The 16,978-nt window shown below is 40.2% G+C and overlaps 1 protein-coding gene across 1 annotated transcript in view; it reads left to right on the forward strand.

Moving 5' to 3' along the window:
• The window catches only part of DLC1 (DLC1 Rho GTPase activating protein), a 215,476-nt gene that overhangs the window by 177,108 nt on the left and 21,390 nt on the right, over window positions 1–16,978 (forward strand). Inside the window, exons 5-6 of the mRNA XM_010002489.1 lie at window positions 13,332–13,403; window positions 16,263–16,344. Of these exons, the coding sequence (XP_010000791.1) occupies window positions 13,332–13,403; window positions 16,263–16,344 (154 nt within the window). The remainder of the gene's footprint in view (window positions 1–13,331; window positions 13,404–16,262; window positions 16,345–16,978) is intronic.

Here is a 16,978-nt window from a genome sequence, read left to right on the forward strand (position 1 = left end):
GGATGCGGCCTCTCTCTGAAAGGCAGCGTGGCCCATCTCCACTCTTCTTTTTTTTGGTGGGCTTAACTTTGCTGTTGTTGGTTTTGGGTTTTTGTTTACCGGGGCTCCTTGCAAGACGGGAACCGTCGGGTTTCTTTTGAAGTTCCTCGCAATTAGCCCGGTGCCCCCAGGAGCGCGGGGCCCCCCCGTGCGGCGGGCAGCCCTGCTGTCACCCCCGGCCGCTTTGATCCCGGCGCGGGAGCTGCACCTCCTGCCACTTGGGATCAGCCGCCCCCCACACCCCAGCCCCCTTCTTCAGGCAAACAGAAAACCGATGCTGTTTGGCAGTTTTACCTTCCGTATCACCCTCCCCTACTTTTGCAAGCAACCACCAATGACTTAACTTCCACCGTAACTGTGAAGTTGTTGAGCCTTGTGTTGCCATTAGCCTAATGAGTTCTACTGCCAGTCAAGGGCACTAAGTTCTATGGGTACAGCAGTCTTTTTTCTCTTCTGTTTTTTGTATTCCCCCGTTCTCTTTGGGATAATTAGAGCATTAAGGAAATAACTACATTTAAACAATGTATTTAACTAGGTCAGGAGGTTCTGCCTGATGTGTCATAGTACTTAACACATGTAAATTGAAAGACTGAGGAATGTAATTTGATCTTAGCCATCAATTATAGATACTTTTTTTTTTTTTACAGGAGGGTGATCTGTTTGAATTGCCCTGCCCTGATCAAGAAATTCCCAGCAGCAAATCAGTGACAGTGCTCTGAGTCAGGCTATGTTTTAAGGCTGTTTGTAGTGAACTTAAGGGAAATAATAGACAAGGAGATTTCATGCGAGCCTCTGAGTATGAATCTGTCAACAGTTCAGTGTCAGACTGATTCAGCCTCTGTCTGGCACCCAGGCTGCTGCTGGCTGACAGCAACAGGAATTGGTATTAGGCACCTCTGTTGATTCCACAGCTGTAACCTGCTATCCTGTCTCTCAGATACCCTTATTGGTAACCTGTAGACATCCTGATCTGCATCTCCAGTAGAAGCAACAAAAAAGAGGAAGGCTGAGGTGGCCAGGAAGCAGGATCTGTGTCTCTCTAGCAGATCATTTTGGGTTTACTACTGAATTTTGCCAGTGGGATCCTGATTAGGGCTGAGATTATTTGATTATAGTATATGAAAAAGAAGATGTATATATTGCTTTAAGAATATTCCTTTCATCTACAAGTTCATAGAAATCAAAGCACTTGAATGTACCTTTTGTAACCTCTAGGACTTCCTGATCTCTATCTTCTTTTAAAATAACTTGGTTTGTTAACTGATTTTCTTTATCGAAAGGAAGTGCAGATACATTGTTTTATGCACCATGGAGCTATTGTTAAATTTCATTTCTAAGTGGCAGTTATAAGCCAGAGTATATCTTGTCATGTTTTTGTTTGGGTTTTAAATCTCGATTGTATAGGTTCAGTCTTGGATTTTTAATTCCTGAGTCAGAGGATCTTCCCAGCCAGTTCTGCAGCTGCCCTTGCTGGGCCAGTGATGAAAAAGACATCTGCTAGTCATGGAAGCTCACTAATACTCTGTGTATTTTGCCTCTGGTGGGGGCAGGAAAAAGGTACTGTAGTTGTCTTTAGGCACTAATCTTGAGTGTTTATATTTGGATTCCTAGAAGAGGGAGATGAGAGGTGACTTGACTTTACTTTCCTGCTTCTGCTAATTCATTACATTCTAGGCAATGGTTTGTTTGAGGCATGTGAATTTATGAGTTCTGCAAATATTTGGAGATGCAGTTTGCATGATAAAATTTTTTCTGGTCAGAACACCACAGTATGTTATGTTTGGGCTTCTTGAGAGATTCAAACTTCTTTTCCAGTTCCCTACTGATTGAAGTTGGCTTCAGCTATTGGCTATTGGCTTCAGCATAAACTCAACTGCAGCCTTGGCTGGTTAAAAGGAGGTGGAGGAAGAGAACTCCTGTGTTTAACAGGATGGTCCTGTACTGTAAACAAGCACTTTTCATGCTTAACTATCCTTCCTAGCAACAGGAAGAAGGAAATGAGGCTATGCAAAAGGACCCTGACACATTTCAGACAATGCCAGACCCACCCTAGCATTCATACAGTATAGCCAGAAGACTTGGGGAAATAAAAATAACTTCAGATGTTTCCCCTTCCTTCCTGTGCATACTATAGAAATACAGCAATCAAATGATCTGCAGTTCAGAGAAAACATGCTGCACTAAACAAAGAAATGATGACCCTATGTAATTCATATATCTTCACTGGGTATCATATTGTTCTGCCTACAGTCAGATCCTTAGTGTTTCAAGGGGAATTAATTACAAAACACTATATTATCTCGTATCGTAGAACTGTTCAGGTTGGAAAAGACCCTTGGGATCACTGAGTCCAACCATCATCGCTACTCTGCAAAGTTCTCCCCTAAACCATATCCAGCAATGCCACATCCAAACAACCCTTAAACACATCCAGGGATGGTGAGTCAACCACCTCCATGGGCAGCCTATGCCAGTCTAACCACTCATTCTGTGAAAATTTTTTTCCTAATGTCAAGTCTAAACCTCCCCTGTTGCAGCTTGAAGCCATTCCCTCTTGTTCTGTCACTAATTCCCTGTGAAAAGAGACCAGCACCAACCTCTCTACAGTGACCTTTCAGGAAGTTGTAGAGACTGATGAGGTCTCCCCTCAGCCTCCCTTTTCTCAAACTAAACATTCCCAGCTCCTTCAAGTGTTCTTCATAAGATTTATTCTCTAGGCCCTTCACCAGCTTCATTGCCCTCCTCTGTACTTGCTCCAGCACCTCGATATCTCTCTTGAATTGAGGTAGCCAAAACTGGACACAACACTCCAGGTGTGGCCTCACCAGTGTTGAGTACAGGGCAACAATCACCTCTCTGCTTCTGCTGGTCACACTATTTCTAATACAAGCCAGGATGCCATTGGCTTTCCTGGGCACACTCATGCTGGCTCATGTTCAGCCGTTTGCCAGTTAGAACCCCCAGGTCCTTTTCTGCCAGTCAGCTTTCCAGCCACTCTTCCCCAAGCCTGTAGCATCACATGGGGTTGTTGTGGCCCAAGTGCAGGACCCAGCACTTAGCCTTGTTGAAGCCCAGACCATTGACATTAGCCCAACGATCTAATCTATTCAAATCTCTCTGTAGAGCCTCTCTGTCCTCACACAGTCACCTGCAAACTTGCTAATAATACACTCTATGTTCTTATCAAGATCATCAATAAAGATGTTAAGCAGAAACAGTCCCCACACTGAGCCCTGAGGAACATCACTTGTGACTGGCTGCCAGCTGGATTGGACTCCACTGATCACCACTCTTTGGGCCCCACCATCCAGCCAGAATGATGTAGGGAGTGTAGATATCCAGTAACTTTGGTAATTTAAGGAATTCCAGGCATATTTCTTGCTCGTACCTATGCCATCAGTAATTCTGACTGGTGCAGGGTATCAAAATTGTCTTACGTGTTTTTTTTATTTCCAAAATTTCTTTTCAAGTCTTTTATTTTTTTCCTTTTTATTTTTTTCTTCTATTTTCCCCCTTCTCCTGTTTCAAGTAAGTAACAGTCTCTTCCAGCAGTGATGAGCAAGTCTCATGAAAGAGGCAGAGGACTGTGCAGCTATTGGAGCTTTCTTGTTCTTTTCAATTGATGTTTTTTCGGCTGTACTTGATAACACTGAGTTCTACCGTATCCCACACAACATACCTTTGAAATCGTAGGTCTAATCGCACAGTAAATCATTGACATAACTGGTAGAGGTAGAACAAAGTCAAGAATTACTTTACTAGCTACCTTCAATTCATTGTTTCATTACCTGAAAGTTACAGGTAATACTAGACATCTTTCTGAAGTACTTCAGTATCTTTAGAAAAGCATTATAAGGATTGTTATGTTAGGATGAATATTCTTTCAAGTATTGTCTAGTATTTGTTTCCCTTGGAGAGGATGGTGCTAGATGTGACTGGATCAAGAAAAAATTATAACCAGCCTCTCTTGTAATGAAGATGTAATATGATGGCTCACTTACTGCTGGTGGGGACAAATGGGGCAGAATTCCTTACACTTGGTTTTAAATAGATTTATTTTATATTTGTCAAAATATCTCTATTCAAATGCCCATGTCAGTCTGTGCTAAGTACACTTCCTGAGGAGATGCATGAAAGACATTTACTGAAACCAGTGGTGGACATAGTTTGACCTTCCCCAACCTATTCTTGTCATTTACTGAAGATTCAGGATTAAGAAAAATACACTTCTCTGCATTCTTCCATTTTGGGGATCTTCTTCCTGTGACCCTGTGGATTCACAGAACTGGGTGCTCTGCTGGCTACTTTTCCCTCTCCTCTCCATGTGTGTATTGCAGACAGATTTCCTCTGTGTTATAAGATACAAGAAACTTTACAGTGTGAAGCTTCATGACCTGTTTAATTTCCCTTCTTCTTTCCATACATAGTCTCTCTGTTTTCCTTTGCAGTGCTGCATTGACTTTGCAGTGCTACCAAGGCTTTGCTGTATCTAGACCATCCTGTCAATGTGTGACCATTAGATCAAATACTGAGAATAGTGTGCAGTACCACAGACAGAGTACAACAAAGTTGATAATACCTGGAAAAAGAAAGTTCTAGTAATATTTGCTTTGAGAAAATCCAGGCTTGTGTCTTTAATTCTGATTTAGGAAAAGAGGTATGCACTGGGATATCACCAGCTTTAAGCTGGGCTGTTTCACTGCCACTGGTGTTTTGTATTTATTTTTGTATTTATTTAGCGTTTTATCAACCAAACAGGGTGCCATTTGGGAACTGAGTTATCAATGAGGTAAGCACTAAATGGTTGTGATGCAAAGGTAGTCTTCCTTCCATACACCAGAGATGGTTTTGAGGTTCAGGCTTAACAAGCTAGAAGAAGTAAGTCTGTATGAAATCTATTTTCATCTGTATGAACCATTGAGACAGCTTAGATCAGGTCTTGTACCGTTATAATTTCCTAGATCTGAACAGGTAACCCAGACTCTGGGCATTTTTAGAGGAAATATCTGTTACACAGGACCTACTCTTGCCTCCCTCCAGAGCTCAATGAGCCTTTGCTTTGAGCTTTGCATACAGTGTGCAAGTTTACTAGCTTGCAGACAAGGTGTAATGGGAGATTTATGCTGGGCTTGGGAGTAGCAACGGTTACGGTTTGCCCTCCAGTATGTTCTCAAAGGTCACTCTAACCAAGTCATTTCTGAGGGAAGGTTGAAGTCATCTTCTATTTCCCGGTCTTTGGAGGAGGATTCATTTCTCACTCTGGAATCTGTCAACATGACCTCCTTCAGAGGATTTGACTAACTGCTTTCTCTTCCCCAAATAATCCTCCTCCAAGACCACCCTGTGTTAATCAGGGCAGATAAATAACCCACGTGCCCAATTATTTCTTAAGGTTTTTTGTGTCACTTGACATCTTGTTCCTCTTCATCTGTGAACCTGCTTAAAAAATGAATGGAGGAGACAATCTTTAATCTATAAGAAGTATCATTCTTTGGCAGGAAAACTGCTGTATGAAGCTTTAGTTTTCTGCTTAAACAAAGTTAGTTATATATTGCATTGTTTTCTAAATTTCTTTCTTAATCCTCATGTATTATGCTCAAAATGCAAAAAACAGTTAGGAATAAATTGCTCTTTACAAGGTAAAGCAGGAGTTGTGATGGTCCTTTTGTGTCCCAGAAAATGCTTTCCCGAAGTCTTCAACAAATTAGGAAGCAATGCAGCTGACTTTGTGCAATTAGAAGCATACTTAATAGTGTGAAAAACAGGCAGTAACTGCAATATGTTCCAGAGTATATAGGAAAAGTGCTTGACAGAGGCATGGGGAGTATCCTTTATTCCAGTAGCTCCATATTAATTCCTGAAATGGTATTGCTTTGATGCTTTTTGGAGCCTAACAGTTGCTCTAGATCCTCTTGACAGGGGCAAGGACCTCTTTCCAGCCATGGCATGCTCTGGGGGTGGTGGTTGTGCCCTCACTGCCTTCCTGCTGCTGGGCGCTGCCTTTCCATGTGCTTGGGTGAAAACCTGGGCTGCTTCCCATGCTTAGGATGAGCCATAGAGCACAACTGGACTTAGAGAAAGCAGATGTCTCGTTTTATATATGTATTTTAGGGTAAAAATAATGAGGAGAACTGTGAAACTGATCCCCTTTGTTCCTGAAAAAGAGTTGGCTTTTGGAGACCTGTACGGTCATGTTGGGAAGGGCTTAATTTGGCTGAAAATTGTGGAGGTTCCCATTGATTTCAACAAATGTTGGCTCTATCACCAAACATTTTAAACATTTTCATCAAATGCTGTCTCTCTCCTTAAGTTTTGAGATTAAAAACTTAAGTTATTTCAATGTGCGGAATACTATGAAAAGGAAATTCAAGTTAATTAGATTTTTGGTTCACAAAAGCAGTATTGTGTTTCCTGTGCTAGCCAAGAGGATTGGTGATCAATTAAAACTACTATATTGTGTAACCTGGTACAGTTCATGGGGAGGGAAATGACATCCAAGCTGCACCTATGCAGATATTTTGGAAACCAGTCAGATACATATATAGTATTATATATATATGGGTTTTTTTTAATTTAGCTTTCATCATTAGGGGAATAAACAAACTTAAAACCCCATCAGTGGAAGTAAGCCATTTGCTCCTTCCAAAAGCTGTTCTGACAAAAAAAAGTGTTCAAGCTTCCTGACTTTTTTTCAGAGAAAATATCAATATATGATCTTAAACATCTGTTTCCTTACTTCTTCATCTGTTCCCACACAAATTCCAAACATACTCTGTTTCTCCCAGTGTCCTGTGGTTTATGCATAACATCAGCAGCATAGTTACTGTCTTGCTGCAAGGCTTCGTAACTTGAAAAAGCCAGTCCCATACTGAATGCAAAGCCAGCAGGAGCACAAGGAGAGTGTTTCTTCAGTCATCATCATAGAATTGAGAAATATTTGAGTAACATTCCCCACCACCACCTCTTCCTAGGGTTTGTATGACTACAAAGCAGTATATATATTTGGTGTCATATATGGTTTCTTTCAAGAACTTGTGGGGTATTTTTCCCCCAGAAAGCTTTGGGTAAGAAATGTTTTCTTAAAATTGCGTGTGCATCCAAATCAGTGACTGCTGAGGCAGGCAGCATGAAGTGGAGGTCACAGCTTGTGTCATTTGAAGCACAGGGAAATACAGGAACACCTCAAAAAAAGGCAGCTGCTATTGAAAAATGTAAGTTGTATTTTAAAGGTGAAAGAAGTGAAGGGATCATCTTGGGAAGGCTGTTAGCTTTCGTTTCCAAACCTGAAAGTTCGCATCAGTTTAAAAGCCGTACTTGCTATTCTTTGGGCTTCATGATTTTTCTAGAAAAGAGTCCTTCATGGGCTGAATGTGTCAGACTAATATTTTAGGACAGTTGTGTAAGATTAGATTGTTCTCTTAGAATAAGAAGAGTTTCCAACCATGGTAGAAATTTGGCAAGAGTTTTTAATGGGATTTTCAGAATTCTGTAGCTTTTAGTGGTTGAATGTTTATTAACCAACTTACGAAGTTTCAGTGTAAGAGTGTGTTATCCTTGTAAAATGCTGTTTCTTCATTAATTGCATTTTTACTTCCTTTAGTCTTTGCTGTGTGCTGCTTCCTTGAAAGGTGTGGAGAACTAAGGTAGTGATACTGCCTAAGGAATAGTTAACTACATAGGCTTGAGAAAAAACAGACTTATGAAAAGGAATTTAATTATTTTCAACCTACAGTCGCATTTCTTCAAAGTGAAAACCATCTGAGGCCATGGACACATTGCAGGCTAACTCTTAAGGAAGTCATACTGTCCCAGCTTTAAAGGGCTGCAGGCATATGACATTACACAGAACCGATTTATCATTTTCAGTGCCTGGCCTGCTTATTTGTAGACAGCTGCCACAGTGCAGTTTTTTCCCGGTTTGTCTCAGATTTCACATCCGTGTTCATGTATCTATAGTCTGAGTGGTCGGATAGTGTGATCAAGTCTAGTGTTGGGACCATAATTCACAAGTCAGGGATGTAATTCAAGCTCTTGGAAAAATGATTGCTTGAAGTTGGGCAGTGGAATTCTATCCAGAGAGTATTTCTCATATATACCACAGCTGGTCTTAAAAAATATGATCCTGAATGAGCTCAAGCTTCTTAATAGCTCGGGACAGCATTTTGGAGTCAGAACACAAATTTCGCAAAGCACCAGAAGTTTCAGAGGGACACAGTAAGTAGGGACAGGTAATTTTGATACAGACAGAAAAAGAGGACAAGCTTCTGAGCATGCAAGCCCTTTTTCAGCCATTAAACTGAAGCATCAGTCCTGAATGGTAAATAATTCCTTTGTGTTCCATGTTTGCCTTAGAAAATGTGCAGGTAGTTTATTGAGTTTTCCAGTAAGGAGCAAATGGGTTCATTTCTAGCATTCATGGTGGGAAATCATATGCTCTGCATTTTAGAGGAGAGACTCTCCTGCAAGCTAATTCAGGAAGATAATTTTGTATTAAACTGTACTTTTCCTTTTCTGAAAAAGTCCAGTAGTGAATTTCAACTGCAATAGTGTGGTCAAAATTAAGACCAAATTAATCCAAACAAATGAGTTGATAGCAATAGCATTGGAGTGAGCCTTCAGCAATTAAGACTTTTTTTTTTCCTTAAATTTTATTTTAAGAGCATTAATTTGACCAGTCTTGACACAGTTTTTTGTAATCTGCGCTCTCAACCAAGCCAAAAGGAGAGATGACTAGAACTAACTGATGTGTGAAGGTGCTAATATGGCTATAAAGGTGTCTGAGTTGAGCCAAGAGGAAACCATCTGCTTGCAAGAGCTGTTCTTATGATGTTTAGCACTTAGGTGAAAATGGAGTCGATTCATGACTGTACAAAGCTACATCTGCTTTGCACCTCGTCCTGAAGACCCTGAAAAAGCTGGTACTTGTGTGTTATTTCATGAAAGCAAAAAGAAAGGAAGAATGAAAGCAAATTATCTTGCTGCTCCTATCTAGGCTGCTATGATTGTATGATTCTGAAAGTAACTTTATTGCAGCATCACACTGTGTAGTTTTTATTTTCTGTAGGAAGGAAAGTCTCATCCAACAAAAAACTATAGACAACTTAGAGTTCTCCCTTCTGCAACTGCAGTATCAAGAAAGCATGAATTGATACATTTTTGCTATGGAGTGTTAAAGTTGGCAACTTGCAGGGTGAGGAACCAAGATTAACTGAAATTAAAGTTAGAAATTTCCATTTTCTCTTACCAGTTTGGGGAAGAATTGGGACCTCCTAACCCCCAGGAAGTGGGTAAATAAGGACTAATGGTTCCCAACCACACACAAAAGGAACTCCTACCTTCGATTTGAGCATGGAGGCCTGCTTTGTGAAACAGACTAACAAATAAAGCTGTTTCCAATAAAAATTTCCTGTTTCCTCTTTAACACATTTGCCTGCTGTTTGCTTACACGACACAAAGAATAAAGACTTCATTGTACTCCTTTCTGGTTTTGTGGGGTTTTTTTGTTGTTGTTTTTGTTTTGGGGGTTTTGTTTTGGTTTACTTTCTGAGAGATTTTCTTGAATGTCAGGACATTTAGAAATAATAGCATGATTTCTTTCTTCTCAGCGCTTCTTTCATACAAGAACATCCTGCTGCTGGGGAAGGGCACAGAATGCACATCTGAAAAGCTGTACATATATTTTATGCCTGGAATGTACACTGAATTGTAATTTATTGTAAAAGTTTTAACTGGCAAAGATGTTGGATTCAGAAAGGAAGTGAGACTGCAGGGATGGGACAGTGAGGAGAGAATGAGACCAGTCCCTTGCCTGCAGCAATTTCTCTCAGCTCATCTGCAAGGTCTTCATCAGAAGGATACTCATGGAGGGAAATTGCTTTGCACACCATGGCAGATTAATTTGGGCTGAAGTAGGACTTACCTGAAGGGGGTTTGAAAGCAGTGTAGAGTTCCTCTGCAAGCTCCCTCTCCTTCCTGTGGCTCCCAGCTGTCCCCAGACAAGCAGATGCTGTGTTCAGCAGTGACTTCATAGCTCAGGTGATCTGTTATCCGGATCTGGATCCCAGGTTCACTGGGAATCTGAGCAAAAGCTTCTGGCTGCCCTGTCCCTTCTAAAACTTTTTAGAAATAGTGAAAAAATCCAATTCTGGAAGCTCTGTTCTCTTTTGTCTCTCATTATCCAGGTGGCCATTGATCCAGATGACAAGGACTTGTACATATTCCCATGGCCACCTGGATATGAAACCATGGCAGCTGGCAAACCAAGAGTTCTGGGGCAGCTGCTGCTGAGCTGGAAGAAAAGCAGGTATTTGGAAAGTGTGGGAGTGAGCTTTCTCCTCCAGCATAGTTTAAATGAGTTGGCCAGAACCTAAGGTTTAACTAATGTATTTTATTCTCAAAAGCAGATTCCAGTTAAGTTGTGATACTTTTTGTGAACTTTTTATCTCTACAAGCTTTCAGCTGTGTAAGTTTGTATCTCTCATATGAGGAAGATTGTTCTATGTACTCAGCTTTCTGTGCAGCCTGTTCAGTGCACCTTACACTGGAGTGTCCCTCTGGCTGTATTTTGATCTTCTTGAATTTCACATTCATACTCTGGCTCCTCAGTAACCAGCAGGGTTGAGATGGGGCAACTGGGTTGGCAATGACCTTTCTGTGCAACTGGTCACAGCATATCTGTGCAGTCCAGCAACAGTCCTGGATTTGGCCAACTGGTGTTGAACAGAATTTTTAGGTCCAGCCTCTGCTCTGTTGCTTATACCTCTGCCATGTCCCTCTCTGACACATGCTTTGTGGGGATGGAGGTGACATGGAGAGAGAGCCATGGCTGCAGGGGATTCCCTGGCGCCTTCTTCAAGACAAGTCTCCAAACCTTTTGCCCTACCAAGGACTTGCAACAGGACCCAGAGGCTAGAGTCATGGCTTTCCCAAAATGTTTGAGATGTATATGGGGCAAATACTGCTTTTAAACCCTTGGTGCCGCCCTGTACCTAGCTCTAGACTAATTTGCCTAGCCTAATCAATGACCAGGTACACTAGTGTTCTATTATTCTCTGCATTTCTTGTGTCCACCCAGGAATAACTCAGGTGTTTATTGCCTAGGTACATTTCTTGGGAGATTCTCAAACGTATTTTTTAAGCAGATATTATCTGAAAATCCCAAAGGAGCCTAACACCTGGATGCCCATAAAATATGACTCCCACATAACTTGCATATATATTTGCAGTGCAGGTACACAAAGCTTCTGTAGAGAACATTAAAAAAAGTCTGATAAATGCATATTCATCATTTTCTAGGTCTAGAAATATTTAACAGGTCATACACCTGGGGTGCTCAGTAAAGGACCTGTGAACAAATACTTAAACACAATTAAGAGCCACTGTAGTAGTAAGGAATCTGACACTTTTTTCAATTGTACTGCAAGCATCTACCTGCTTTTTTTTACTGTAAATACTGGTTATCAGGGATCTTTTTTTTTTTTTTTTTTTCAGTTTTAAATCAAGTAAAATTCTCATTCAATCCAAACACTTCTGCAGGATGTGACCATTAAGATAGCACATTCTATTTTAAAGACTCTTAAAAACAAATTGCAGATTTTTTACTTCAGTATTTTAATTGCTTCTGAGAAAATAATACCCTGTTCTTTGTTCTTGGTTTATCAGTAAAAGTTTTAAATGTATTTTAGATTCTTTTTTATTCCCTTATTTATTAACTTTCTCATGTATTTCCTTAGGATACCAAAATCTAAGTGCTACTTTAGGCAAAACTTTACAATTGCAACTGAAATCAAAGATTGCTTTTTCTTAACGAGTAGCTAAGTCAATATGTCTGTACGTGCTTGTTCTCATGTGGTGCCATAACCCAAAGGTGAAGCAAACACAAGTTACACAAATGCCTGCTTGTCCTGACTTCAGCAACAGTGGATTTTTAGCTGTTTATTTATCTGGAATGTTGTGTGTTGGCTCACCTTAACCCCTTGGTTTGGGTATGTATCTTAGCAAGGTAGTCTGGCAAAGGACAAATATTTTAACCCTGTTGTAGCAATTTGGAAAATTAGTGGGGCGTTGCCATCATTTTGGAGACACTAAAATGTACCTGCCTTTTCTTCTGATTTTAGTTGTGTACCTGTATCATAATGTGCCAAAATCTTGAGGTATTTTGCTGATGTTTCGTTTGGCTCTTCACTGCCTTATATGCAGTAACTTGTAGTCTGAGCAGTTCTGAGCAAAACCGTTAGCACGAAGTTTCTGCAGCAGGTAGCTATAGTATCCTCACCAAGTAGGTGGCAAAATTGTCTACTGAGTTATATGTAATTAAGCATCAAGAACAGTGACTGTAATCTAAGCCAACTGAATCTTAAGAGCTTCTGATTGCTCACTGTTTGTTTGATCAGGTCTAAGCAGGAAGCTACATTCCCAGTAGCACTTTCTGGAATTTTCAGAACAAAACTAATTCAATCCATTTCCTGAATACTTGGAGAATACCCTAAATAGCTTTTATATTGTCCTAGTTTGAGCTAATAAGATAATATAATCTTCTGCTTTTATTGGGTAACTAATGAATTTATGTGTGATTTATTCACAGACTAATATAACCCCTTCAGAATGTTTCCTTTCTTTTGGTGTCATGTGTATGTATGTGAATAATTTCATTTTGCGGCATGCTGGTTTGGGTAGTGTGAGGGAAATTTAGCTGAATTTCCTGTAACATACCAAGTAACTCATAAATATCTTGAAGACCTCTAGTGAAATTAGATTCTTGTTGGGTAGGAAATGCTTGCTTGAGTGAACTGCAGTACAGTGTGTCAGTTGTTCTTGAGCTTGGGTCTTGCAGTACTATCTACAAGATGTTAAAGTGCAATTCTACAAGCTCTACTAGGAATTTCTGTCAAGGCAAAACAGTTGTGCCAGGACGATCATAAGATTTGTTGAACAAATACTGCTCAAATTGATTGCAGTGCTGGTTTCTCTAGTGTTAACAAAACCTGTACAGAATAGTCCATAACTCCTGCAGTTTATATCTGTGCCTGATTCTCCTAACTATTAAAATGATGAGCTGTTGGTAAATTGTGGATGAATACTGGTGACTTCCCAGAATCTAAAAGGTGTTTTGGTCATGAGAAGAAAAGCAAACTGAGAAGAAAAGCAAACTGGGATAAGCAAACCTGTTCCTCAGTTCAAAGTTGCTGAATATCTTCATGTTTGTTTTGTAACAGGGATAGTAGAAATGGTGGAGAAGAAGTTTTTGCTTTGCAGATCACTAATTGGAAGGTGTCTTTTTTTTTCTCTTCCAGAAATAGAGGCCAAGGAAGCTTGTGACTGGCTGCGGGCTGCCGGGTTCCCACAGTACGCGCAGCTGTATGAAGGTAGGCACCTGAGATTGCAAGTTGATCATCCCCTGGCAAGTTTTGGACAGTAAGATGTAATACTCACCAATAGATAAGGTTCAGGGGCACAACTGAAGTGCCAGCAAGTAGGATGAATTTCAGGAACTGGGCTGCTTTCTGCTATGCGCCACATGCATAGATGTACCAAATCCAGTGAGACTCTAAAACGCTTTTGGAGTTTCTATTTGTTCCAAGTTTCTCTTTTAGCCTCAATCTTCCAAATACCCTCATAGCACAGATTGTATGTTAGCACCACTACTTCCCTGTAGTTAAAGCAAAAATAAGCCGTGTTTTTTGTAAGTTTAATGGTCCACTGCTATGAGCCCAGTCCTAGAGAAACACAGAAGCTGTGTCCAGCTCTGCCAGCCAGCTCTCCTAATGGAGCAGAGGTTGGAAATTCTGTGGATGTATGGTTGTGGGGTGTTAGACACAGAATCACTATGAAGGGAATAAAGAGCATACAGGCTGTTGTTGTGCACATGTGCAGCAGCTCCTAGAATCAACTGACTGACAGGCTGACTCTTGGGCCCACCGTATTTGTCTGTGGGATGGATTCACTTTGCATGTCTGCTTTTACAAAGGTTTTGCTCAAGGAAAACTATTGCCTTCATTGCCTCTAACCTACCAAGAGCTTGCAGATTTGACATGCTTTTCTTAACACTCTGATGCAGAGGAGCATGCAGAAGTTTGTTTTAAAAGTGTGCCATCCTAGTGGTCCTTTATAGAAGTATGTTAGTGTTCAGAATTTCCCACACACACCACCTAAAATTACTTGCATTGTAATGAAATTCCTATGCACTCTTATCTGCCTCTTCTTTTTTATAAGACAAACTGCAGCTGCTGCCTGTAAGAATGAGCATAGAAAGTCCATTATTTACAGTGAATAACTGTTGGAAATTACAGCAAATGCTGAGCTGACCTTGAAAAATGATCTCGTTGAGCTCTGATTTGCAGCTGCATTGGCAATATGAGATGATAATAGGACTATCAAAAGCAGCACTTGGCAAAACTTTTGCTGCTTCAGAAATTAAATTTCCTTTTATTATTGCTCTTCCTCTTTTTTCATTTTGTTGTTTTGTTCTGTTTGTGCCAATGGAATTGCCAATATTTTTTTGGGATGCAGAGCTGGGACTGTACTTCCAGTCTTTGTTAAAACTGGGGACAAGACTCACAGCTGAATATATGGGCTTGTGGGTTTCATGTTAAGCAGAGCTGTAAATGCAATAAATCACTTGTGTTCAGAAAATGTGCTACTTATGGTTACCGTTGCTCTACCTAAAAGCTCTAAACATATAAGATTTCTAATGTAGGACCATGTCCTGTCTAACATCAAAAGGACTGCAGAGGTGAAAGCAAAGAGGCTAGAGCAAGGCCAACCATACCCATTGAAAAGACAGCTGTCCTTATATGAAAACAATATGCCATTGTCCTTTGCAAGACCCCTGCAAAGCAGCAACAACAACAAAAACAGCAGCAGCTTAAAAAAAAGGACTTGTGCAGATTATCAACTTCTTCCAAGTCACCTCTCATATCTAAGTTCTTCCATATGTTTTCTTGTGGGCATTCTAAGGTTCTAACTTTCTCAGAGGAAGAACTTACATCAGCACTGGTGGAAAATGCTACTTGAATGTTTTCAACCCCTTTACTTGCACCTTGCACTTAAAATAGTGAAGGGGAGACCTATGAATCAATTTGGTATAGTACAAGAGTTCTGAGATGGCATCTATATGGAGTGGTCTCATGCAGTACACATTTACAATGGAGATTAATCAGTGACCCTTTGTCAGCTGCTTTGCTAAAACTGCAGTTTTCTGTAGAAAAGCTAGAATTTCTTGCATTTCACAAAATTATTTATTATTTTTTTAATTCTTGAGGCAAAATCAAGACAAATAGTTCATTTGAGAGTTTATCTATTGGTATTAAAAAAAAACACAACAGAATATTAATTACCTTTTTGACAAACTAACAGCAGCAATCCTATTCCTTCCTTCATTTCAGCTCTTTCCTAATCTCTAGAGATTAAAATATTTTATGATCACTTGGACCAGGAATGTTGTGTGCAAGTGCAACAGTGTATTCAGAGTGTGTTCTTGTGTTGCTGTGTGCCGTGAGCAGCCAGTGGCTTTGGTGGGAGTTTTGACTGTGCAAGGAATGCTGGATCAGGACCTGTATGACAGTCAGGAATCTGTGGAGGACAGTAAATAATATATATATGTGGTTGCTGCTTCAGAGCTGTAGTAAATTTTCAACTCTCTGCCAACATTGTTTCCTCCCCCTCACTCTCCCAGTTGTTTATCTAAATAATTCTCTAAGGAGAGGAGGCAGTATGGGATTGACACAGCTTTGCTTACTTTCATTTCAGTTCATATCTCATTAATGTTGTAACAGTGTCAACATTTTAAATAGCCCAATTAACAGCCAAAGTGATTCTGATTTTCATTATTTTCCAAAGATTTGGGGTTTGCTGACTTTCATCTTCAATTGGAGATATTAGTACTTCAATGGAGAATGTGCATTAATTTTAAATAAAGCTAGTTAGCCTGAATCAGTTTCAGCTTCTGATGTCACATAGCGAGCTCACTGTTTGCCTCTTTTTCTCTGCCTTTGCTTCATGTGTGCTTTGCTCATTTCCCCCCTGTTTTGCATATGAACCTTCAGTCATCAAAGCTGCATGAAAGCCTGTAGGTTAAAAGGAAGCATTTAAGATGGTAATGTTTGTTTACCTGAGAAGTGCCAATCACTGGCATCTTGGTGAGGCAACTGGAAGCATATGGTTGTTTCGAAATAACACTGGAACTAAGGGTGATTTTGATTCCTTGTCTGTCTGTTTTCCTCCAGATCTCCTTTTTCCGATTGACATCGCTCTAGTCAAGCGAGAACATGACTTTCTGGACAGAGATGCTATTGAGGCCTTATGCAGGTAGGTGAAAAAAAAGTCACACTACATTTTGAAACAGAACTCTTCCCATGTCATAGAAAGTATAACCTGGGAAAAAGCATAACCTCAGCTGAATTATGGACTATATGGACCATTTTGCTTGAGACCTTTTGGTTATTCATTATCAGTATACGGTTTTCGTTATGCCGTGCAAAGGCATCGTGAAGTTCAGAACAGGTGTGAAGGGTGGGACAGGACCCCACAGCTAGCTGCAGGCGTAATGGGTAAAGAGGGAGCAAGACTTAACACTGTGTGGCAGCATGTTTTTACAGAACTACAATTTCAGCATTACCAATCTATCATAAGATAGATTACAGTGGCCCCATCTGAGACTTACTTATCCATCAATTACCTCCTCTAGTGCAAGTCTACAATCTTAAATGCTGAAAAATGTCTTAACTTTCCGTATCTCCTGTTACCTAGAAATTAGTCAGATTTCTACTTCTGCCCTCCATTATGGCACTCTTCCAAATTGTCTATAAAATTAATGCTTTTGTATACTGCATACATGATGTCTGAAACTCTAAATGTCAGTAGGTCTAATGAATTACAAAATCCTTATATGAAAGGCTTTAAGGTTATAATGTCTCATGACATCACTGCTGTACTTTGAAGG

This window comes from Chaetura pelagica, unplaced genomic scaffold (genome assembly GCF_000747805.2).
Source record: "Chaetura pelagica isolate M959 unplaced genomic scaffold, ChaPel_1.0 scaffold67, whole genome shotgun sequence".
In the NCBI taxonomy this organism is placed as follows: domain Eukaryota; kingdom Metazoa; phylum Chordata; class Aves; order Apodiformes; family Apodidae; genus Chaetura; species Chaetura pelagica.